The 25,915-nt window shown below is 40.0% G+C and overlaps 2 protein-coding genes across 5 annotated transcripts in view; one reads left to right on the forward strand and one right to left on the reverse strand.

The window, feature by feature from the left end:
- adcy2a (adenylate cyclase 2a) overlaps positions 1-3,140 on the forward strand; it is a 60,832-nt gene extending 57,692 nt beyond the window's left edge. For 3 of the 4 annotated variants that reach the window (XM_029450759.1, XM_029450762.1, XM_029450761.1), the window contains 2 exons: positions 289-413; positions 1,712-1,864. In XM_029450759.1, coding sequence (XP_029306619.1) covers positions 289-413; positions 1,712-1,864 — 278 coding nt within the window. Of the gene's footprint in view, positions 1-288; positions 414-1,711 lie in introns of all 4 variants that reach the window. The other variant, XM_029450760.1, reaches the window with a different exon arrangement.
- Positions 1,827-25,915, reverse strand: part of dnah5 (dynein, axonemal, heavy chain 5) — an 87,581-nt gene continuing 63,492 nt past the window's right edge. The window contains exons 72-87 of the mRNA XM_029450763.1: positions 25,113-25,295; positions 23,236-23,340; positions 22,798-22,936; positions 22,241-22,355; positions 20,653-20,843; positions 19,732-19,853; positions 17,416-17,565; positions 16,416-16,661; positions 15,939-16,158; positions 12,883-13,088; positions 11,514-11,717; positions 8,821-9,036; positions 7,810-8,022; positions 6,767-6,919; positions 5,447-5,678; positions 1,827-4,353 (exon numbers count right to left, since the gene is read on the reverse strand). Of these exons, the coding sequence (XP_029306623.1) occupies positions 4,202-4,353; positions 5,447-5,678; positions 6,767-6,919; positions 7,810-8,022; positions 8,821-9,036; positions 11,514-11,717; positions 12,883-13,088; positions 15,939-16,158; positions 16,416-16,661; positions 17,416-17,565; positions 19,732-19,853; positions 20,653-20,843; positions 22,241-22,355; positions 22,798-22,936; positions 23,236-23,340; positions 25,113-25,295 (2,847 nt within the window). The 3' untranslated portion in view covers positions 1,827-4,201. The remainder of the gene's footprint in view (positions 4,354-5,446; positions 5,679-6,766; positions 6,920-7,809; positions 8,023-8,820; positions 9,037-11,513; positions 11,718-12,882; positions 13,089-15,938; positions 16,159-16,415; positions 16,662-17,415; positions 17,566-19,731; positions 19,854-20,652; positions 20,844-22,240; positions 22,356-22,797; positions 22,937-23,235; positions 23,341-25,112; positions 25,296-25,915) is intronic.

A 25,915-nucleotide genomic window follows, 5' to 3' on the forward strand; every position in this document is an offset into this window, starting at 1 on the left:
ATAGATTTTAATATTGTTCTTGTATGACATCAGAAATAGAAACAAAATGAAAATGTGCTTGGCGTTTCTTGAAAAAAAGTGACTCTTCTTAATTTACTGTGTCTGGTGTTACATAATTCAACATGTACGAAATGTATTAGCACAGTAATACATTATGTCATTAACCGTTTGAAATTATAAAAGTGCACCAAATACTACAAATTCCTGTGGTCCGATCAAAGAAAAATAACTAAATATGGTACAGATACACGGGGAATGTTCACTGACTGCTTGGTGTCCCTTTGTCAGGTATTAACCACGGGCCAGTGATAGCTGGAGTCATTGGAGCCCAGAAACCGCAGTATGATATCTGGGGGAACACGGTGAATGTAGCCAGCAGAATGGACAGCACTGGAGTCCTCGGAAAAATACAGGTAACTATATTACGGGATTTCTTCTTATGGTCAACACATCCCATGATAAGCACAAAACCAACAATGAATTAATTCTAACATTTGTCTGTGTAACCAGGGCTTGATATAGCGTATTGCTCTGTGCCAAAGAGCATCAATACATATTGCAAACACCAATGAGCCACACTGTTAGTCTAGTCTAGACTAGTCTAGATGGGGATTACACAAAACCTTTTTTCTTTGCTCAATCCCACATTCTTTCTCCTGCTGATGTATACACTCAGTAGTGTCTATTAATCCACAGCTGAAATTACTCACAACTATGTATTTGTCACGTCACAGACAGGGCAGGGAAGTTGGTAGTATCTCGATGGACTTACACTTGTTGGGTTTATTTTTCATGGGATTTGTAAAAAATAACTCCAGCCCCGACCATCCTCTGTGATGTGTTCAAGAACAAACCAGTTTGAGAAGTTTCTATCTGTCAAACATCATCTTGTGTTTGAAGTTGACAGTTTCTTTTCAAGCAGCAGCACTGCTCCATTTTCATGTGAAGACATTTTAAATGTCAGTAAAGATGTTTAAAAGATACAACTCTTTTTTTCCTCTGCTCTGCTATTTATGGCAGCAAGGACATCACATCACTTCAACATCTTCAAATCTTACATTTCCACCCTGCACTGATAAGATATTATGGTTTTTCACCTGCATGTCTTCAGAGCACTGTATTGCACCTCAGCCTGTACACATTCAATACAGCCATCTGCTGTGCAGGTGCAGCACAACTGCAGGACTTTCAATTGTATTCCAGGATTGCCTCTTGATATTTTACGACATGTGGAGGAAGTAATAAGAAATGTTAAGTTATTCCAAGAAAGCACATAGATATTTCCGCTTCTGTGTGTTAACTTATTATACTGGCATTTCCTAGTTTTAAAACCCACAGAGTTCTCTGGAAGCTGCAGAGCTCAATGTTATTTTATGTTTTTTTATTTCATCGAGATGAAATAAAAATGACTTTTTAGCCCACATCTCCGGTCATATTGTGCACGTACTTAATATATATGCAAAAATACGACCTGTGCTTACGTAAGCTAGAACCAACCAATTTTAGTCCAATGAGAATTATTCACATGGAGCATACGCCAAAAAGGTTTCCTAGCTTCTGGGTTTACTTCCTATAAGTGAATGGTCAGCAGATACTTCCCTCAGTTTCTAGAAATGTATACCTTCAGAAAGTACTGTATTTGCCTGCAGGAATTAAATGAAATTGTGTAAGATAAGCAAAATGGACATTACCCATCTGGTTCTCCCTGCAGGTGACGGAGGAAACGAGTCGCATCCTTCTGACCCTGGGCTACATGTGCTCTTGTAGAGGCATTATCAACGTCAAGGGCAAAGGAGAGCTTAAGACATACTTTTTGCACACAGAGATGACCCGCTCGCTGTCCCAAGGGAATGTAATGCCCTAAGACTGGTTCAGAATATGCAGAATTTACACAGGTGAAAAGAACAGATGGAGATTTGATCTTCTCAATGCTGTTGTAACAGGAACAAAGCAATCAGATATGCGCTGCAAGGAGGAAATAAATCTGATTTTAATGTTGCATTCCAAGTTACCTTTGCCACAGCTGTAGTATACATTTAGTCACTTACTGTTTGTAACTAAGTAGCATGTCCAGCAAGTAGGCAATAACCCCTAAATATATTGGAATTTGAAGGATGGATCCAGAAAAGGCACAAGTTCTGTCAGAGAGAAATTTAATCTAAAATGGTCTACATTAGTATTCTGACTTTGTGGGAGGACTGTGGCAGTCACTTTGCCATACAAGCCTCTTTTTCAGCCAGGAACATCAAAAACAGAATTTATAATCTGTTAACTTTACAGGACACAGTACATTTTGGATGTCAAACAATGTACAGTAAGAAGTAAAACGTGGCTACAATTTTCACATCAAGGCCTCTTATAGTGAAGCCAAAATACAAGAATTTCAGAGTGAACAATAAAGCCTTGCTGGTGTATGGTATATAGAGAAGTGTGCGTGCCCCCACATTTCTTACAAAGTGATACAAAGGCCGCAGATTGGAGATCTGCTATTAAAATGAAAGCAAAGGACAAATGTTACAAGGGAAAAGTGCATGACCACTGTCGCAAAGGAAGAAGCTGGCCCGGTTTAGAAACACAGCCAGCCAACATGGAGACACATATGTGTACATAACTCCATCAACCTTGTTAGAAGTACGAAGTCTTGGATGTATTTTACAGCCAGTCTATAAAAGGAAAAGCATAAAAAAAGAATTACGAATATATTGTGATATTCATGCAGGGCCAAGTTTCCCAAAACTGTCTTTGCACTTCAATCATCGACTGTTTACAACACTAAAAATAAAAGTCTTTATGGCATAGGTCAGATTAAAATATAAAATCAGATGTTTCTTGCTGTTCAGACAAGGCTGCAGGGATCAGATCTGAGCTATACAGATTTACAAGTCAGGTTAGAGTAAAACTACTGGACACCAAATGTATGAAGATGATTTGATGTTTTGTTTTGGTGTCTTTGATGATTTGAAGATGTGATGACTTTAATTTGGGAAACCCGAGCCTCATCTGTGTACAGGGTAGCTTTAGAGTGCATATGGTACGGTAGTTTTGTAACAAACAAAAAATACTACCAAAAAAGTGTTTTGATGTTTTGATGCTGCCATTGTTTTTTGTACAAACTTAATTAAAATTTCTATGTATTTCGGTTTTACTGAGTGTTATTATTTTCCTGCCAGGTTCCAACATATTAACATGACACACTGTGATAGGCACTTGAGCAGGATGATGAACATATCCCTGCACCCTGGATAGAGGGTCTATTAACTGAAACTGGTCCTTGTGAGCCAGTTATTTCACAACAATCAACTAAGGTTCCCCACTACAACTAGTCCTCTTTGGTTCAACATGTTTTTGACTCTAGACCGTGCAACATATTTGACATCGAGCAATGCCCCTGGTGAGCAGATGGACACATAATATGTCTAGACTCAACAGGGCCAAAGTTGAATCATTCGGTGAAGCAGCACAGCTTGTGTCCAGTTAGCTTTACACGGCTGTCTCTATTAAAATTCAATTCAATCTGAGTTTCAAAATTAAAAGTAGAAATAGATAACATCCAGGTAACAGACTCAAGATGGTGATTAGATGACGGACCCAACATTTTGTGAATAGAAAGATCATATGATGCATCGTTTGCATTTTTGATCTTACCTGTGTGACATGATTGTGAAACTCAGTAGGCCTCTTCAATAAAAAATAACTCCCCTTCATCCTGATCTAAAATGATTTCTGTTAGTAGTGGTGTGTTCGCTGCAACCACAGCTAGCTGAAAACTAAACTCCAAACTGTCTTTGTCCCCTTTGACCTCAAGCAAAACAGATACAACTGACATGTTTCAAAATTGGTCATTCCTGTTTTGACCTTCTTTTGACTGAAGTAATAACATTATCTCAACTCCTGATATTCGCTGCAAAGTAATATGACAGAGTGTCTTTCTGTCACTTTAAGATGGATTATACTGTAGAAAGGACTGTAAGGGATTGCCATTGTAAAAAGTCCTTATACACTGATGCTTCAAGAGCATTTTTCCTTTTGTCTGAAAGTGAATGTTTTACCGCTGGTGCCCTTACTGTCACAATGTCCCACTTTGTGTTAGAACAATTAAGTATATTGCTAAATCAAAAGAAGGACTTTTAGCATATATGGTCTGTTTTTTAAGTTAATAATGTATAACCTCCTACGAGATGCGTTTCTCAGCATGAAGCAATCATTTAACGTCACAGAGGAGTGCCACACCCCGTAGGATCCAGTATTCTGGAGGAAGGGAAGTCTTCAGATCTACAGCTGCGATGTAATTCACGTCGGTCCTGATTGGCTTCTTGTAAATTGGACAGGAGTAGAGGCGGGAGTCCTTCACACCTGCAACACAGGAAAACAACAAACAAGCGTCACTTGATATGCTCCGTTGAAAAAGAAAACAGAGCAACAGCTGGCAAAATTATTAAGGTCATAATTAAACATCTATCTAGAAGTATAAAATATTTAAATCAGTGAGGAGATGCCATTGTCTGCTTAAATCAGGCAAATTACTCAGATTAGGAGAACATATGGTTATTTCCCACTTCTCCCACATCTCCATCTTATTGTTATTTGGTTTTTAGGCAGACATGTTGGAGTGCTACTTAAGTGTTCTTCAAGACCCCCCCCCCCCTGAAATCAGCACCAACAAACAATAATCCTTCTCACAAGCAAACACAGCCGAGTCTTCATAGATCAGAACAGCATTAAATGTCTTTTGAAGGGAGTCACAATTAAGTAGCAGGTTTTTTAAGACACACACATGCATGTTACACATACTAATAGATGCTATTGAAACATCCTTCTTCTGTGTCCTTTGCATTGGTACATACACACACACACACACTTCTTGTTCATCTTCTGCAGATGGCCAATTACATGATCAGATGTGGTTCGTTACATCGCGGCCACACACGAAACGGCGTATGTTCAAGCTTCCTCCATGTAAAAATCACGCACGCACACACACACACACACACACACACACACACACACTTCTTGTGGGAAAAGCTGGGAGGGGACGTGGTGTAAACAACCAACATTACGCGTATCATTGGATCGTTAATTCATTGCCCAGGCAGCCTCGCCTGCAGGCTCCCACTGGGGGCCGTCTTTCGGCAGCCTGCCTGAATATAGTCTGGTTTTATCCAGAACAAACACTAAACACTGGGAATAGATTACCAGCAGTATTTTGCATAGACAAAACAAATAGCTTTTAGTCTGCGTGACATTTAAATGTTACATCCATCCATTCTGAACGACTGCGTGGGATGCAAATGTTGAGGAGGAGAGAAGAGGGATAGACTGAGACTGACAAAGACTGGAAAGATAGATCCTCTAAAAACCTCTGACAAAGCAAAATATTTAATCCTGTCTTTTCTTTAGCATTTTCAATTCAGACTCATCATCAAAAAACTTGAAATAAACATCTCACCGTTATTCTCAGCATACATCCTGATCACGGGCATCATCTCAAAGAGGACTTTTGGTTTGGAGTCACTGAGTTTGCAGCTGCGGCGGTCCCAGCCGGCTCCTTCCAGGTAAAGCCCGTAGACATACACTCCCTCTGTGGGGGGCTGGGTGATGTCGTCCTTCATCCACCTAGTCACCTCGTTGCACAGCACCATGCGATCTAGGGCCCAGCCCTTGTTGGCCCGAGTGATCTCCTACAAGTGCAGGGACAAATCCACTGGTTAAGGCAGTGATGTGGACATTATAAAAGTGACAGAGCTGACATTTGGCAACTGTTTCCCCCCTAAAAAAATAAATAAAAATTTGAGAACAAGACTGTAATAAAGGTACAATATAAAAACAGTGTATGATGGCGAAGTGCACTCCATCAACGGCGTGGTTTTGAGAGATGCTGTGCCAACAGAAAGATAATAAATCCCATAAAACTAAAAAAAACCTTATTTGGCTAAATTAAACAGATAGGGACTGACAGCCAAAGACAAGGATGGACACACAGCCCTTAGAAAAACAATTAAATGTTTATGTTTGTTCAACAACACAGCCCCCAGATTTATTTAAAAGGATGCAGATCAGCTTAACCTGACTTTTAAAGGTTGTTATATTTCCTGTATAAAGTCATCGTTTACTGTAGTTTTGTCCCATTTTAACAAAAACATCTCAGAAATGCTGTCAATAAAAGACAAAGAAGAGAAAAAGTCTAAGAAAATGCAAATGCACTAGCACAAAAAAAAAAACACACAATATAAACATATCACAACCTATACATTTTTAACTATGTGAGTGCTCTGAAATGCATATTATCATGCAATTTTCACCTATTTCTTTATTGTTCAATAGAATTCTAACCAAGTCCATTTATTTACATAGCCCAATATCACAAATGTAGATAAACATTTCTGGATATAATAACATATAATCCATATCTCATATATATGGGAGATATGAGATATGAGATATGGATTAAGTAGGGTTAAGATTCAGATTATATCCATCTGTAATAGTCACTCCCTTCACATTAATTTAAATTGGAATTTGTGTGTGTGTGTGTGTGTGTGTGTGTGTGTGTGTGTGTGTGTGTGTGTGTGTGTGTGTGTGTGTGTGTGTGTGTGTGTGTGTGTGTGTGTGTATGTGTGTACATGCATGCCTGTGGCTGCGTGCGTGCATGCTTGCTTGCATGTGTGAATGTGGCTGTGTGCCTGCTTCTCCCTCAGCCTGCCATCTGGCCTTCTCCCCTGCGCTGGGAAAGTGTGTAGGTAGATAGGTAGCCTGATGACGTGTGTACCTGTCTCATGGCTGTCAGGAAGCCCTGTGGGTTGAAGAAGCCTGTCATCCAGAAGCAGTTGGGGCGCCCTTCAAAGATCCAAGCCTGGAACTGCCGGTTCCGCTCAAGCAACTCTGTGAACCAGAACCCCAGGGTGCTGGAGGCCCACGATGCCTGAAGAACAGACAAACAAAAACACGAACAAAACATTACAATGAAACACAGGAAACTGTCATCCAGATGGATCAGAGGAGAAGACAACAGGGAGAAATGAAAAAATTGATTGTAAATCACCGCCTGGCAAGAAAAAAAAAAAAAATTCAGCAAAACAGAATAAAACCGATTAGAATGCAAGAAAAAAAAACGTTGAGCCGAAGCAAACGGCCCAAAAGCAGATGGCACTGCAGGTAGAATCTGAATCTCAGCCAGGAAGGCATTGAAGTCTAAATTATTCTAATGATGTAATGTTTAGGAGAGCATGACTTGAATGCCAACAGAATGATTTCAATATAAGATACGGGAAAAAGTTATATATCTTTGTTTTTTTCTCTCAATATTTATATTCCAGGAATTTTGTCAACTAAGTTTATCACTGAAATACATTTGTGTGCTGTGGATATTACTTTAAAGTACATAAATAAAAAGGTAAGGAGCATCCGTGTTGGCGAAGGAGAAATTAGAGGTTGACGGATGATGATGATGATGATGATGATGATGATGATGAGCACCCTTTTAGCTAGCAAGAGTCATCCGATGTTATCGGAAACAAACAAACCTTTGATTACTTGAGAACAATAATAACGTTAGAAAAAATATACCAGCCCAGTAATAAAAAGACGTTTGGGTTATTAATTTGTACAGGTGGTACTGGCAGAGGCTTCACAGGAAATGACGAGTGTGATATGCTTTTGTTGTGATGTGTTTAAATCCAAAAAGATTTTAAGTTTATAAGGGATTTGCAAATTCATCCAGTGTGAGAAAACATTGAATTGCTGTGAGTAACATCACATTAAGGGCACGGTGGGTTTGCACATTTTTTATTTAAGGCAATGCTCTCAACCAACCTTCTTCCAGCGGGCAGGAATGCGTGCGTCATACATGCAATCCAGGGCGTCCCGCAGATTCTCACTCATGATGATGGTTCCATCGATGGCCAACTTGAGGTCTGTCAGGGTGTTTCGGACAAGAACTATGATCCTCTGCATCCGATCAATCTCCTGACGCAGGAAGATGTTCATGGGCTGGAAAGGACCCATCTTCAGGAGGCGCTCTCTCACCTGGTAACGTTTAAATCAAATAAGAAGATAAAACTTCTGAAGGATTTATAATGGAGTGGAGACGCATGAGGACACACAGGCTTGTTATGTTGATACTCAATGTCATGTTTACAAGCTGGAAATGTTCCTGGAATCATTACAACTGGACATACAACCTTCTTAAAATAAAGATTTGTTTGATCCATTTGCAACTTTGGAAGTGTTAATAATAATACCCACAATCTGTACTGTTCACATGCCGTTCAGGAATAGAAAAGAACAGAAGAATCAATAGAAGAGATTGATTCTATGAATTCATGCATGCCATAATAGATGTGTCTTTTATTTCTATGTGAACACTTCTGTATTTTACCTCTTCAATTCTATACAATTGTCCCACATTTACTAATATTTTTTTCTCGGGCCAATCAAGTTTTTACTGCTTTCACTGTATTGACCGACAGACTGCCAGCAGATAGATGGAAGTGAAAGTGATAGAACAACGGTGTGGCGTGCAGTGACAAGTTTTCTCTGACAAGCTTTACGCCAGTCACATTGTCACCTCACTTTCTCTTAAGTGACAAAAAAGGAGAGAAACCCCACACCCCCTCTCTGACTAGTCTTCTTTCCTCTCCGTCTATCGCTGTCTCAAACACACATACACACCCTTCCATCACTTCACCAACACACATCCCACCTCTCTGACTGTAACACACTGTCCACTTTCGACAGCACACATGGTGAGTAGGAGGAACATTTTGCAATTCCTATTGCACACGCACACACCGCTTAAATACACGCAAATCTACGCATGCTTACTTCAAAAGGGACGTAGTCAGGAGGCAGTTTCTCCAGCATGTCGTCAGCCAGCCTGGACACCACAGCCTCTCTTGTTTCCCCTCCGCCTGACGAGCTGTCTTTAGGCTGAATACTGAGGATGGTGTCCAGTACGTCCTTAGCCAGCTTACACTGGTAGGTTATGTCTGCATTCGGGTGGAGACCGAACACCTCTGGAGTGTCATAGGCTGGCAGACACTGTAAAGAGAAACAACAACAGTTATTGAACCAGAGGACACTTTGGCTCTTAGAGCATTTGTGAAAAAGAATGTCAGAAAGAAATAGCCGAGATGAATTCTCTCTACTCTCACAACAAAGTGCTGTGCAAGAGCCTGAGTGTCCCCACGGAGCAGCTTATCACCTCACCCTGAGATGGCAGAAACAGGCTGGCAGAGCTTATGGGACAAACAGTCTCCAACTCTGTGGAATTGATTTCTATGACCTGCATTTTTTTTTAGGGTTGGGTACCTCTTTTTACCTCAGTTTCAATTACATATTTCCCTCCCCACTGTACTGCAGTTTTGGTCACTGCTAAGCCACTGTTGGCCAGGGTAAAGTGTAGACAGCCAAGTGTCTCCTCTGATACACACAGTGTCACCAGCTGCTTCTTTTCACCCTCCAGTGAAGCGCTTCACTGTGAGAGTGTAACACATGGGAGATTCGTGATATCCCTCCTCGTTCAATGGTGCACACATCCGACCAACTAGTGTACAATGCTAGTGCAGTGACAAGATCACTCTCCCCACTTCCCACCCAAAAACACAACCAATTGTACTCAGTTGGCCTTCAAATAAGCAAAAGGTTCTACTGATGGGATTGGACATTGTCTCTATGGTGATGGGTAGCTGTGCCAACTGTGTGGCTGTATCAAATGTTTATGATGTAAGACACCAATACTTTGTTGTGATGCGTCAATTACCTGGAACCTTTGTTGGAGCTCTCTCCGTCTCATTTTCTGTAATCTTTCCACTATAACTATCCAATTGGGCATAAAATGCAGCAAACAACTTGATTGTAAAAGTGTTTCTTTACTGAGAAAAGAAATTCACCTGGTGACTCTGTAGCAGTCAATATACATTTCCCAGCTGATCTCATACAGTAGGATAAATGATTTGACATTGCAGGAATGTGCCCTCCCATATATCATGGTTGATTATTTCTTCACTATGTCAGGTGGCCTAAAGAAATCCACTGGAAAAAGCAGAATACAAAGCAAACTGTATCAATAATATGGTTTATTTAAACTGCTGACCTAATAGGGGTTATAGAGCCGTCATCGACAATATTTTAATTGGGCTAAAATCTTTTGTTTACAATTTTTTACATGACAAGTCATTTAGCAGACACTCTTATCCAGCGCAACTTACAATAAACTGACTACAGGGACAGTCCCCTGGAGCAATTTGGGGTTAAGTGCCTTGCTCAGGGGCACAATGGTGGCAGCCCTGGTATTGAACTCACAGCCCTCCGGAGTTCTGTTTGGAAGGCGTACCACTAGACCACCACCACCACAGGTCTAAATCTAGGTTTCTGGATTAAAATCAGGGCCAAAGTTATTCTAATGAGGATATTTGTATTTTAGGGACTCAAGAAGTGAGATGTCAAATCAAAAACGAGTACAAACGATCTTGCTTTAATAGCAGTTGGTGTCTCTCTCAATGACGGCAGGAAGATGAATAAGGTTACTTATAAAACTGGAAAATTCAAACAAATGGCTGCACAAAGTTTTATCATGATCAACAATTTCATGTAATGAAAAACCACTCAAAACCAAACAGATTTTTATTTATTTATTTTATTTTAGGGAAACCGGTCTTCGCCTTTAAACACACGAGAATGGTGTAATAGTGGGAAACTGTAATTAGGGTTTTTATCTGTGCAGACTGTTTTGTTTATATACTAATCAGATTCATTCTGTTCTAGTTTATTTGTTGACCGAGAATGGCTCAGAGTTTACATTGGTGAAATAAAGACCATATGTCTTTATAAAGACGTATGTCGTTATCGGCTAGCATACCCCTCAAACATTCATCATACAGTCCAACATCAGGAGAGAAAATGGAAGGGATGAAGAGAGAGTCACTGGGAGCCTTTGTCTCTCACTTTGGTCATTTATTTCCTCTTAGGGAATTTGAGCATTGTTCTTGTCTGTCTGCATTTCATTTAAATACACAGAAGTGTGGACACACACGCATGGACACATTATGTTCTGTTGTGTATTTTGTCTACGTAGATAAGTGTGAACATGTGTGTGTATACAGTATGTGTGTTTGAATGTTGTGCCTGTGTGCAATTATTCATTTGTGTGTGTTCTCCAAGGCTGTGTTTGTCATTCTCTATTTGAGAGGTGGTGCAGAGGAAAAAGCTTGCTGAGCCTGGCAGCCCTGAGCATCCATCATAATGAAACTAGCTTTAATGAAACTAGCTCAGGAACTGCCCCCAGACACACACACACACACACACACACACACACACACACACACACACACACACACACACACACATCATACTTCATTTATACTCATAATCTGTAATAAAATGAGCATGCTTGCATTTTATCAAAAAATTCAACAGTTTGCATCTGGATGTGACATGCACGCAGTGTGTCAGCATCCTGCAGAAACCTCAGATCTTAAATACTAGTGTGTGCAGTCGTTATTCAGAGTGTGACTCACCTGAATGTACGTCAGATACTGATCAACACTGGAGCATTTCGGGATGCTGTAGCCTTTGTAGAAGTTAAAGGCAGGTCCGAACATGTCCTCACTGAACCACACCTTGGCAAAGGTGTTGAGGAGGCGCTTGTCATAGTCATCAGTCACACGGCCACCGTATTGAATCTCTCCGATCATATACCGCACTGTGGTCCATGACACACCCTAAGGAGAAATAGTGCAATTTGTGAAATGGTTACAGTTGTTGAAAAGGCAAAAGGAGTTTATGAATGTGTAATTAGATTTGGATTTGTGCTTGTAAAGTTGGATGTGACGCTTTTCTGCAAAAACAAATGTGATGTCTTTCATATCACATTTCCATATCACATCAGTTATATCAAGTATTATATTATAGTAATCGCTTGTTTCAAGTGCGATATATTGTCTGTATTTGCATGGTGCATGTTGGCAGCCCAGTGTTCCATGCTTGATATGTCCAAGAAGTTTAAAAGCCATCTTTGTATCGTTTCCATCAACAAGCTATTAGTCGCTTGAAAGCTGTAAAGCCAGCTCCCCAGAGACGTCTTTTCTTAATGTAGAGTTCAAAGCGAAGTGGTCATTTAGTAGGACCTCTGGCAAGTAAGGAATTGTTTTGGACAGTATGTTTGATAGCATCTCTGGAACCCTCTTCCAGAACTCCACAACCCTTGGGCACTCCCACACCATATGAACAAATATACCCAAGACATTTTGAGTACATTGAGTGCAGTTTGGTGATGGTAAAGCTTTTTATTTTATGCAATGTGATGTATGTTCTGTGTTTAATATTGAAATCTTCCTCTAGATTAGTTTTTAATTTGGGTTGGAGCTATTTGAGGAGAGGTCTTCCTTTCACATACTGTCAATAGGTAGGGGCTTACAGGAAGCCTTATGCAAGATGGAGTATAATGTCGAGACCAGTCTGCCAAAGCTGGTCAGAGCTGTGTGAAATGGATGTGTGGAGAGGGGTGTGTTCCAAAGCACACCATAAGTGCGCCTCGCTGTGCGGAGTTGGCGATATAAAAAGAAAGACGTGCCAGGTAGATTGAAATGTTTCTGGATGTCTTCAAATGCATGGAGGTCACAGAGTGTGTGCAACTCCATTGAGGGAATGAAATTGGTTGGTTTCCCAATTGGAGGTTATTGTTATGGAACATGGAGAGAGAACAACTGCATCCACCACCTGCTGAACACTTATTCCAGCAGTAAAATGCTATCACACAGCATTTTAAACCATCATCACTCTGAAAGTCTGCACTCTTACTGTTGTTGGGAGCTGTTAAATATGTGTTGGTTCACCTAGAGGTATACACTGTAGTTTGCTCAGCACTTGAGTAGTGTCCCCTCCTACCTTTTTGATGTCCATGTCATCGAGGTGGTTCTGAACAAACTGGACAGTGGCATTGAAGTCGGCCTGGTTGAACTCGTAGGGGATGTTCCATCCCAGAGGCCCATACTTTCTCCTCTCCTGTACTGTGCTGTGGAGAAATGCCACTCCATACAGCATTGGCTTCCACTGCCCCATGTTACTGACATCCAAAAGGTCCTGGTTTATACCTGGAAAGGGATACATGGATGAACACATCAGATAATCATTGTGGTTCTATCAGCTTTTGAGGTTAGTATTTGGATCTGCAATCCAAAGCCAACCCTAGAAAGTTTGTTACTTCTACTAAAACAGACTTAGAAGGCCTTAACAAATACCAATGCAGATTCCCGCTTAAAGACAACATAAAAAAGGAATGTACAATTTATAGCTTGAAGCTGGTGACTTTTGATCTGAAGGAAGACAAAAAACATGTTGTGAACTTTGGACATTATTATATCTATCTTTTTTCAATACATTTTGACTTTTGGACTGAGAAAATTACAGAGACGAGGAATGAGCGACACTCACTGTGTGTGTGTGTTTGAGAATGTGAAAGGTGAAAGGTGAGGGGACGAGATGATGGAAAGTGAACTATTGCATCCACTGGAATTATTCTATGCAGCCCTGGAATTAATCTCTCTCACTGCGAGTATGTGCACGCGAGGGAACCTAGACGTAAAAGGTACCCTACCACCAGGCGGACGGTTCTTGTGCGTACTATGAAATAGAATCCTGCCGGCAACACTGACTCCAGATATGACACACTTACAGTAATGTATGCACCCTTTCAACTTGGCATAATGCAAGTTGGCAAATCCCTTTTGGACATCTCTCTGACAGGCAACATCTCAAAGGGCTTTCCTGAGCTCCAATGAAGATTTGGAAATCTTGCCAGGCTGAGGAGGATGGTGGTGAAGTTAAACCTCTATTTGAAAAACTGAATATTTAATAGAAAATATCAGCAGCAATCATGACTGAAAAATATCTGCGATTTTGAACTAGTAGGCAGTCTAATGTGTGAGGCTTGTTTCATCTCAAATCTACGTGGTTCAGCCTCATGTCATTTGGGAATTGTAACATTTAAAAAGGTGGAAAAACAAGCACTGCTTTGAAGGCATATAGGAAAAATATGCATGGTCTGAAAATTGAGTTGAATGTTCTGAATGAACTGCCCACAACTATTTAGATTTCTCCTAATCTGATAAAGAAATGCAATTTTCAATTGCAGTTAGATTTCAAGAGCTGAAGAGAAGCGTGTACCCAGACTCACAATTTCCCCCAGGAATGTTACATATCCTTTTTCCATATGAGCCAGGCAAAGATGGCTGGTTTATACAGATTAAATATTCTTCTCTTGAATAAAAAACTATGTACTTCAACTTGTTTAAAAATTCATGAACCTCACAGACTTGGGTGTAAAATACACTGAATTAAGCATCAGTTGCTTATCTTTCCTTCTGCCAATTTCCTCCTAGGATACATACACATTCCTTAAAGGCCCTGTCACACATATCCGTATGGCGGAAACGTATACGAAAAATAGAGTCCAAATACGTCCAACTTTTCATCGGATCGGAAAAGTGAACATATACAGATACGCATGTCTAACCTATTGATAGAGTATCACTTACTAATACAAAATGTATCAGACGAATGCCCAACGAATGCATAACGTATACAAAAATATGGCGTATACAAAATATCGGCAATACGCTGGTTTACGTAGATATAAGGTTGCTGAGTCTGTGAAAATGTTTTAAGTGTGTTCAAAATTTTTGGACGTACCCAATGTGTGCTTCATAAGTTATGCAGACGTTACACATAAGTTACGTTACGTTAGACATAAGTGAATACTGAATACCTACGTGAATACCTACGTGACTACGTTAGAGGTACGTTAGATATAGGCTACGTCGGCTGATGGTGAACCCTACAGCCAACTTATTGATAACGAGTGGATAACCTATTCGTAACCTATGTTAAACTTATGTCTGGCGGAGGAGTAACTTATTAAACGTGTTTCTACAGTACAGCTAGCGTTCAGTTTTGGGAGTTTGAATATAGTATATAGGGTCCCTGTGAGTAGCTCATCCTCACTTCTTCACAGCACGTCTTGATGAATACATCAACCCATCATCAGAGAGCATGGAGGATGCTGAGAGGATGCGACAGAGTACATTCTAGCCGTTCTCAAATGGCACTTTTGCAGCTCCGTTGGCCAGAGGCTCTGTAAGTAAGTAAGTAATACGCTATCAATAGGTTTGACATATGCATAATAATTTGTTATGTATTCGTTATGTATACGTCAGCTACAACACCGCTGTGGAAAAGTTGGACGTATTTGAACAAATTTTGAGTTACTTTTCATATACGCCGGCATATGTTTCTGCCATACGGAACTGTGTGACAGGGCCGTATGTCTGGCGTGTTCGGCGTAACATCTGCGTCCTACGAATGATCACAACTTACCCTTATATATATATATATATATATATATTATATATATATATATATTATATATATATATAGATATATATATATATATATATATATATATATATATATATATATATATATATATATATATATTATATATATATATTATATATATTATATATATATATATATATATATATATATATATATTATATATATTATATATATATATATATATATATATATATTATATATATATTTATATCAACGTATTGCCGATATTTCGTATGCGCCGGCATACGTTTCTGCCATACGGATATCTGTGACAGGGCCTTCAGTTATTGATTATGTGACTTATTGAAGGCCAATGTGTGTGTGTGTGTGTGTGTGTGTGTGTGTGTGTGTGTGTGTGTGTGTGTGTGTGTGTGACACCCTATAATGAATGCTTATCATTGTGTTACTTCCATCCCGCTCAAACAGACATACATGTCTGATCCTCCTGTAATGAGAAACTAAGGATACATCTGTTGACATTTTAATTTAATTCCACCATATTTATGCCCAGCTAGGATTGCCTTTAAGATTAACCAAACTGGCCCCACCTCCATAGGTCCTCTTCAGCCCAGCCTTGAGGCCCTGTGGTGGTTCGTTGGTGAACTTGATTGACATCTGCAGAAGGGTGATGGGGAAGTGTCTGTGGACCTCTGTGGTCATCCAAAGGCGGAAGCTGTCGTGGACAAAGTCTGTCTCTGTTACCGTGTCCATTAGCTCGTCCATGAAGTCCAGACCCAGGTGGCAGTTCTGGAGTAAGGCCCAGCCACCCTGTGGACAAATAACAAAAGTATAGTAATGGTTATCATCCATATCAAGGACTGCAAAGTGATGATGTAGTCAAGATCTAAAAAACAGTCTTTGTGAGTAACAAAACCTGAATAGGGTGGTCTGCCTTTAAGGGATCAGAGCTTAAATTACATTTTTGAAACACATTTTTCAGAGACAGAGCACCTCGCTGTCACCAACTGTTCTGCTGCCACACTGAATGATGCAAAAATAGCAGTAAGCCCACACCACTGACTCACATTAGCCATGGTCTGCTGCAGAAGCTTGCGGGCGTGGACCTCTTGTCCTTGTCCCATGGAGACATATCGGGTCTCAAGTTTAAGCCTCTTCCCCAGCGCAATGATGGTGTCGGTTGGGTCTGAGCCCATTGACAGGAAGCAGATGAGAGGTGTTCGCGGGTCTGATTCCTCCCACGTCTTCTCCAAGTCAAGAATCACCCCTTCAGTGTACTTCTCCCCCATTGCGTCCATTATGTATTTACGGGCCTAGAAGAGAAAGGGGAAGTAATGAGGCAAAGTAGACGTGTTTGTTTCCTGCTTCATAATGTACGCCAAGTTAAAACTAAATACTGGAATACATTTACTCTCTGGAAGGCTAGGAACTGAGTGAATAGTTCAAAGGAAATTTTTTACTGGCTTACAGTAAAAACTACTACCGGAGGTCAGACAAGGACAACTGCTGGACTGTTTATGAGTTCAACAAAATAAATTCCCCTTCAGGGTCGTCTGCAGTGGACCAAAAAAAGACCCATCAGTAAGAAGTAAATGTCCATTAGCCCCTTGTAGCTATTCAGGCTCAGCAAGCTACAGGGAGAAAGCCCTTTTACTAAATGTATTTTCCTTCAAGGAAAGACTTGGCCAAGGAGATATTACTGTACATTAAGAGATTGTTAGACTCTTACTCTGTACTGAACCCAGTCTCATTAATATAAGTAAACCAGCATATCTTTTCCAGCTCTGGCACATCAATTGATTAAGAATATGCTGCTTTAGGGTAATCTGCTTTATTTGTTTTATTGTAATTCATTCATTTGAATTTAAATTACAGTACGATTGTATTATACTGTTGCAAATCAATTATGATGCAACTTGGCAACTGTGGGCCTTTTTAAATTGGATTTACACTATCTATGCTGTTCATTATGAAAGTGGAAACAAATATATTGAGATGAAGCCGATTGTGAAATTTGGTCCATATTCTGAACATCATATTACCACACACAGACGTGTATTCTTTTACCTGTGCGATGGTCCGGTCAGGACACCAGCAGCGTATGAGGAGCAGGCGTCTAAAACAGTCAAGAGCCTGGTCGTAGGAGTTTGGAAACACCTCCTCCTCTGGGGCCTCCTTATCAAACCATGACTTCCACTGTTTCTCGTTACGACTTATCTGAAAGATATGTGTAAACAGCTCTGACACAGGAACACACAGATTGCTTCCCATTACATCAAATCCGGACGGAAGCAGAAAAGATGCAGAAAAAACATCAATACCTGCTGGAGGCAAGCACATTTAGACACACATTGATTGTCAAAGCAGCACCATATTAATCTATCAGTAGCAAAAAGAAAGAAAAAAAGCAAAGATCAAAAGTACCCTACGATTCTGTTAAACAGTGGGATGTATTCACTGTGCACTCCCCAAATTGTCCTAATGCGCTTAAAGACCAACATGGCTTTCTGCACTTTTCTATACCTGCACAGCATGTTTAGTTGCTGATTGCTTCTATTTTTGTCCTTTTTTCTCTTCTCTTACAAAGAAAGGGAACACAGGCTGATAAAGGTTTTGTTCATAGCGCAAACCAACCAGAATTTAACATAAATAACCAAAATGCACTTTACATACTTTACTGTATAGACAAAGTCTTCTCTGGCTTTGCATTGACATACAGTATACTGTATGTCTGAACAATGGAAAATGCTCCTAATCCTTTCACAACAAATGCAGACTGAACATGAGGTAAACACCATGTGCTTTCAAGAAGTGAAAAATAATGATTGATAGCACAACATATGAAAATTAACTGTGACATCACATAGCCTGCTAATCACTATGTTTACATGCACACAGGAAACCAGGTTGATGTGAGAAATGAGGTTAAAGCAGGAAATCAGAGACGTTTACACTATACGAACCACAATAACCTGGGAATTGTATAACCGCTATTAAGATGCAACTGGTGAGTAATCAGATTTCCCATATGCATGTGTTTGAATATTATACATCTAATGTTCAGCTGTGGAACCAACTTATTAGACATATTCATTTTGGCTTCTCTTTTAGTAAGTCGGTAGTTACTTTGGATTTAAGGACCCACTGCGACGAGTAAAGTTTCCTTTTACTCTCCACCGATGTCTCGGCTATACCTTCCCTGACTAAATTCTCTGCCATGAATATGTGCATATGTAAAACCCTGTTAGAAACCCAGTAAAATCAGATGCATGTAAAAGAAATAAGGTTTCTCCAACAGAAACATAGTCGTGTTAACCAGGTCGTAATCTTGCCAGATAAATGAGGGTTTCCTATTTGCATGTTTAACAAATCAGAATACAAGAGAAAGCCGACAGTTTCTTAAGTGAATTTACATCGACATTATATCTACTGTACTTAAAGCTTGAAGATACATTATAAAGAGGTTGAATGGCTCTGTGGGTCATTTTGAAATGTATTGTGTCTTCCCTAAGGAGTATTTATTTAGTCTTTGTCCATTAGTCACTGAGCAGCTCTACTTTGTTTAAGCGGTCCAGCGTTTTTCTAAAGTGCACATTAACAGGAGTTGCTGATAGGAGAGAGCGTTACACATTCATGTCCCATGCACATTTCTGAGCCAGTATAGAGATTTGAGTGAACTTCAAGGATACAATGGTTGCTTGAATACGATTTGTGTTTGGGTGTTTTATTTGCATGATTTGTGTGGTCCCGTTTCATTTGTAGTCAGTCAGTCAGTCAGAAAGGGGGCTCAGATAGTTTTGATACTATGGTTGAACTGACATCACAATCCTGTCCTCGCTTGTTCTTCTGGGAAGACTGATTTCATTAAACAAATAACTGTTAATCCACCTTCCCCTGTTCATCATCCACACAATAATGCACGTGTATTTGTGCATGTGAAGAATACAAGGGTGCACACACATAAACATTTGTGTGTGCGCCGATATGCTCAGCCAACAGTAATTGAGTGGAAGTCTCTCCAAACTAAGCTCATTTCACAGAGCACTGAGCTTTTACCTCCATGGGAGCCACCAGGCTGTCAGTCACCCATAAGGTATGTGTATCTGTGTGTGTGTCAATGTGTGAATGTGTATAAAAGAGAAAGATGTAGCAAGTGATGATGAGACTGACATTGACATGCTTATTAGAGCAAAGGAGAGCTGTGAAACATATTTAATAAGCACCTAGAGACCACAGCTGAATTTGTGTGTTAGGAACAGATGAGCTCACCTAATAGATAAGCGTCCCTGTGGGTAAAAAAATCTCTCAGCTAAACAAATGTATCATGAATCTGTCAGGGCACACCTAAATTCATCAAGTTGGGCATGTTTGTGTGTATCGTACCTGATCCAGTATATCAGAGAACTGCCACAGTTTGCTGAGCTCTACAAGGTTGAGCCAGGTCATGTCAAGAATCCATTTAGCTGGTTTCTGAGGGCAGGCTTTTAGGTCCAGAGATGCACCTCCTGGATAACAGACACACAGACACACAGACACACAGACACACAAATAGAAACAAATGTTTGTACGAAAGAATATATAGAAATGCAAAAATACAGATTGATTACTGCTTCAAATACATTCAAATGTGAAAACCCAACCATGAAAAATATAGACAAAAGTCATACTGAGACAATGTTCAGCAGGTCGGAGCTGACAGATGGTGAAGCTGCATGCATGCAGCAGACTGTCTGTTCTGGCCTTGCCAGTTTCTGTAGCTGGCTTTTATCCATGCAGTGAGGAGCACTCCATATTTCTGATTCAGTGAGCTAATACAATACCAATATGTTTGAAATGTAGGTGAACCTTTAATAAAAAATGGAACAAGAAATATATGACAATTTCAGTCTAACTTTAACAAAGGGCTTGAAGGCTGTTTTGAGGTGAGTCATAGCTGTACAACAACATGTATATCTTATGTTCTCTGTCTTTCTTTGTCTCAAATCACATCCAAGAATATTCTAGGTACTAGTCAGTCTCAGAAGATAAGACGTAATGAACTGGTGAATGAAACACGGGTGAGGGGTCGGAGAGACAAATAAACTTTTTCTTATAGTACTATATAGCGCAAAAAACAGTATAAATTCATATTATCATTTTCACACATTTGTATGTTGTTTTCCAATTTGACGTTTGATTATCTGACAATGTAGCTTATAAATTGCAATGAAGCTTAGAAGCCAGCTCCAATGTTTCCAAGGTTGGAACCTTCTGCACATACCACATCAAAATCCAACCTGCACATTATTAACATTTTCCTCTAACCTTTAATGAGTGTGAGAAACTCCTCATGTTTGACCCTGTTGCTCTGCATGTCGATCTTCAGCGTCAACAGCAAAGTGAAGAGGAACTTGTGCTCCTCATACAGACCCCGTGCTGCGTACTTATACACCTCAAAGGTCATAAACTCTATGATGTTGGCGATGCGTTTGCTGGTGATAGGGCTTTTGGAGGACCTGTTGAAGGAGAATATGAGGGTGTCATTAAATGTGCAGCTTATTAGCCTCAGAGAGCTCCTGCTATATTGTCACAGAGTTTTAATCTAATATTAACTTGTACAAAGCAAATATATAGACTAGAGCTCACAGCATGGGCAGACTATTTTGGTTAAACTATGGTTAATGCTTAATTCTGGTGTGTTGACTTGATCATAGATAGTACTGACTGAGGCTCAGGATCTGGTGCTTGGCAACAGTGAATTGTGTGAAAGCTTCTTCTATCCATTAAGGATAATGGGAATAATTACATAATTAGTTGTATGGTTTGATGAAAGATTGGACCGTCAGTGTATGTGATGTTCGCCTCAGGCACACATTGCATAAACAGAAAATGTATTTTCAAAAACAAAATATCACAGTTGAAATATCCATGTTCAGTAGTATTAACTCAGTAGCTTCCATCCTCAACATAACACGCTGGAAATAAATCCCTTTAGTTTAAAGCTACATGTATAGTTGAGGCATCTAAGAGAACAATACATCTCTCCACCCAGCTACACACACATCTCACATATGTACTGAAGACTATTGCAAACTATGACAAAAGCGAGTGAAATATGAGATATTGACAGGACAACTTCAAGAAATTATAAAATAAAACAGACATTTATTATGAGTATATTGTCCTCATCTCTAAATTGTATTCAAGGAGAACTCCCTTTGTAATGCTAATAATATTCAATAATTGTTGATGCTGTGAAAGAAAGAAGCTTTGATGATGCTTATCTGTGTCTTTGTTGCATTGTTACATTGTTACAGTAAATTTAATTGCGCTTTATTGTTTAGATAATGACAGAAATAGAAGTCATTAGAATTGCAACAACACAGCTACAGAGATCTTAGCACATCACATCACATTACATGTCTTAAGTTATCTTAAGGTGAAGTGCTCAGGGGCACATCGGTGGCAGCCCCAGGTATTGAACTCACAACCTTCCGGCTTTCTATTTGGAAGCCTAACCACTAGACCAGCACCACCACTAGCACAAGCGTCACCTTCTCCACATCATAATATAACAGATTGGAACTGGATCACTTTAACACACTTGACTTATAGTATAGGAGTTTGAGCTGTCTGAAGTAAATGTGATATTGTTTTGCCCTTTTTGCAAATCAGTATTTTGGGAAAGATTGATATAGCATCAGAGATGTCTGAACTCTAGTCGGTTTCAGTTGCCTAGAAGGTGCACCAACTCGTTATGACAAAATCCCAAACAAGTCCCCCACTGAGACTTTACGAATCACAATGAGAGTAGCAACATGTGTGGGCCAGCTTTGTAAGATGAAGGCTGACATGGAGTTGAACAGGGTCGCGTACTGTTTACACAGTGTAGCAAATGCCAGAGTATTCTCACCTCGCCAAAGAAAGGACAAAAGGTCCCAGGAACTGTCTCAGAGAGGTCTGATACATGACATTCACCATACTCATCTCTGTGATCAGGAAGTACAGGATACTGCCCCTGGTGGCCACTGAAAACACACACAAGCACAAAGATTGCAAAGACGTGTGGTGAAGAAGTGTTGTTGAAGCACACGTTTGTTACCGAGCTCTTGAAAGAGGTGTCTGTTGACTTTACGGCTTCCATTTATAAATCAAGTACATCAAGCGTCTCTTCACAAAAAGTCCTGTCACACACTTCATACATATATTGACCTTACTTTGTGAAGAAGTTGCTTAAAATGTCTACATTTAAGAATATATAGCACAGATTGAATCAGACGTTTTATCATTAACTAAATATGTTTTAGAGAGATGTGTGTAGTGAGCAAATGTTCTTGGATGGTTGGTCGTTGCTTGAGCTAAATTGTAAACTGAAAATGAATCCGTTTTGTGAGATTGAATCTGAACTTTGCTGGCACACTGTAACCAAACGGAATAAATTCCGTCTTTGAGCCAGTTGTCATGACCTACCAGGTCGGTACTCCTCTCTGGCAGCATTGATCTGGATCTCGGTCTCTGCAGCAATCTGTAGTTTCTGATTGACGTCTTCGGCTGTGCGCTTGGTGTTGCCAAGGACAATAATCAGACTCTCATCATCCACCAGTGAACCCTACGGGACACATATTGCAAGAGTAAGTCAGAAGATGAATGGAAATGGAAACATTACCCATGGCTATAACAGATGAACATCTTTTTTTTCTTCTTTCATATTGATAGATACTTTATCAAAAAACAGTATGATGACAAAGACACAAAGAATCAGATAAACTTGAAAGGTTGCACCCCGACACTACTACAGTATCCACACTGGTGGTTTTCACACACCCAGATCCCTAATTCAGTTGGAGGCAATGTTGTTCAACACTTCAAAATGTTTTCTGATACATCACAGTTTGAGTATTGCCTTGCCTGTGTACTGGTCAGTCGGTAGAGGAGGTTGTCCTCTAGTTCCTTCATCTTTCTCTTGTTAGATGTCACATCTTCCAAGAGATCCGTCCTCTCCTTCTCTAGTTCCTAGTGTCATAAAGGTTACAAAGCTATAGCATGGTGCTAGAGGAAAAGCCACGGGATCATTACAATCAAAAGGATTCACCCCCCTGGGGAGCATGAATTTGAATCAGCAACTAAAATGGCTTTTAGAATATGAGATAGCAGAAGTTGCCAATGAAGCCTTAGAGTGAACAAGAGGAAGGTAAAGTACATGTAGGATTTGTCTTGTTATCCTGAGCAGATGTACTGGCATCTGCTCATCAGTGAACTGACATCCTTTAAATGCTGCAGTAAGAAGTCACAAGTTACCACTACCGTCACACTGACTGATGTGTCTTGAAACAATTATATTGCTACTTTGATTGTAAATTAAAAGTACACTTTCCTAAAAGCCGCAGCATCTGGCTGTCATATGGCAGGTTTTAATGAGCTTAGGTCTAAGATGCTCCAAAATGTCATCCCCTAGTCATTTCCTCCTTATAGACACACGTGAAATTGTCATAATTAGGGTATGAATTCTTAAATTATAGCCACAAATGCCACATTCTTATCAGTTTATCCTTGAGTCCAAGTGGACATTTGTCCCAAATCAATTCCCTCAATGCATTCCTTAGATATTGTGTTCACAAGAATATGATATTGTAGCGTGCCCTAGAATCTACATAATACAGAAGAAATAATAAGACGAGAGAGAGAGCAGAGAAAACACTGTATCCTGCTTCAGCTCTCTGACAGTTACATGCAGTAGTAAGTGCCACTCCATGAATTGAAAGGGACTATACTCCTCCAGTAGCATAAACCAAAACCTCCTTCACCCACAGTAAACCCATGGCAAATATGAGCCACTCTGAAACTGCGTGTTTGATGTCAACTCTCGAGAATAGTTACACTGTTAAGATTAATATGGTCAAGACAACTGACTGTGACTTGAAAATGAAGAGATCTTATCTTTCATATTGTGTGTGATGTTTTGCCTTTGATGGCTTTAAAGCACATGAACACTTTCTTGAGAGGACCCTCTGAATTAGTGCTGTCATTCATATTACTGCAAATCAAGTTTTTTGAAGATGACAAAGTGAAAGAGAATAACTGATCAATGATGCTGTGCTTGTAAATGCTGCATCAACTGCAGGTTGTATAGCTGAGACAGAAGCTTCATCTCCCATTATGATTAAATCCATATTAAGTACACAGATAATGAGACACTTTTCCCATCTAGCATAAATCCCTCATTTCATGATTAGCCATTAACAGCAGGACATCAGCCTTCCCACAATATCCTTTCACAGTCACAATCAATGCGTTCTCTGCATTGGGTGCATTTATAATGCATTTTAATTGACCAGAATGAACAATTAAGGTTCCTGACACTAAGGAAGTGTGTGTCTTTGTGTATTGGTATTGGGGCACATGTACACCCTTTCTTTGTGTTGTTGATTCTTCACACTGTCTGAATATAGAACACAACAATCATTACGGCTCTGAGACACAAAGGGTGATTTTAACCTCCCAGTTATATTGTCCCACAGTTAATGCTTGCTGGAGAGAGAGCATGAGGAACACAGTAGGGGAAGGTGTTGGCAGCCTGCATTTAAATGGTCTCAAAGGGATTTTCAAGGAACTATAAGGATGTAAGCATTTTGCATGCTAAAGGTAAATCCTCTCTGTCGACACATACTGACATTTAAACAAACTAATTGGCAACGATATAATAGTGCAGCATAAATTAATTGAAATATGCATCTAATAGATACAGTGGCTATAAAGGCTACCATTATGTTTGAGAGCAACTCTACCTGTTTTTCTGTGAGGATGACTCTGCCCAGCAGCTGATCCTCCAGTCCTCTCATGGTGACGGTGAAGTCGATGATGGAGGTGCGGGCACTGATCTCCGGCGTATAAGCTGGGTTAGGCAGCTTGGTGGTCACATACAGCCTGAAGCCCTTCATCACATCCACCTCTTTATCACCCACTTTCACCTGCAAAAAGAAAAATAGAGAAAAGACACACACACACACACACACACACACACAAACAAACACACACACACACACACACACACACACACACACACACACACACACACGCACACACACACACACACACACACACGGAAAAATATTGTGCTGATTATTCAGCCAAAACCACCTCAAGAAAACAATAATGTGACATATAATCACACATTTGTTCCAACTGTCGCTCACCAGATACATGTTTGTGTACTTGTGTACACGTGTATGGCTGTGTGCATCCTTTGCTCTGATCAGCATTAAATTACTCATGACAGAATAACTTCTAATTGTCCGTCTTGCAGTTTGTCCCTGGAGCTGTCGGACACATCCACCATCACTTCCTCCTCAGCCCAGGATATTAATAGAAATTCAAGCTTTCCAGGAGAGGGTGGGAGGGAGAGCGTAAACACCTCTAATTGGGCCTCTCAGTAGGTAGCCTTCTTGGATGTGTGTAACACATGTGCACATGTTTTTGCTGCAGTTATATGGTATGTTTGATATGTGTGTGAGTGCATGTATGTGTTTGTTTGATGCAGTGTTAGCTGCTGAATAACCAGTATCAGCTGGAGCCAGGAGCTGTGAGGCGA

The sequence above is a fragment of the Cottoperca gobio genome, chromosome 16 (genome assembly GCF_900634415.1).
Source record: "Cottoperca gobio chromosome 16, fCotGob3.1, whole genome shotgun sequence".
Taxonomy (NCBI): domain Eukaryota; kingdom Metazoa; phylum Chordata; class Actinopteri; order Perciformes; family Bovichtidae; genus Cottoperca; species Cottoperca gobio.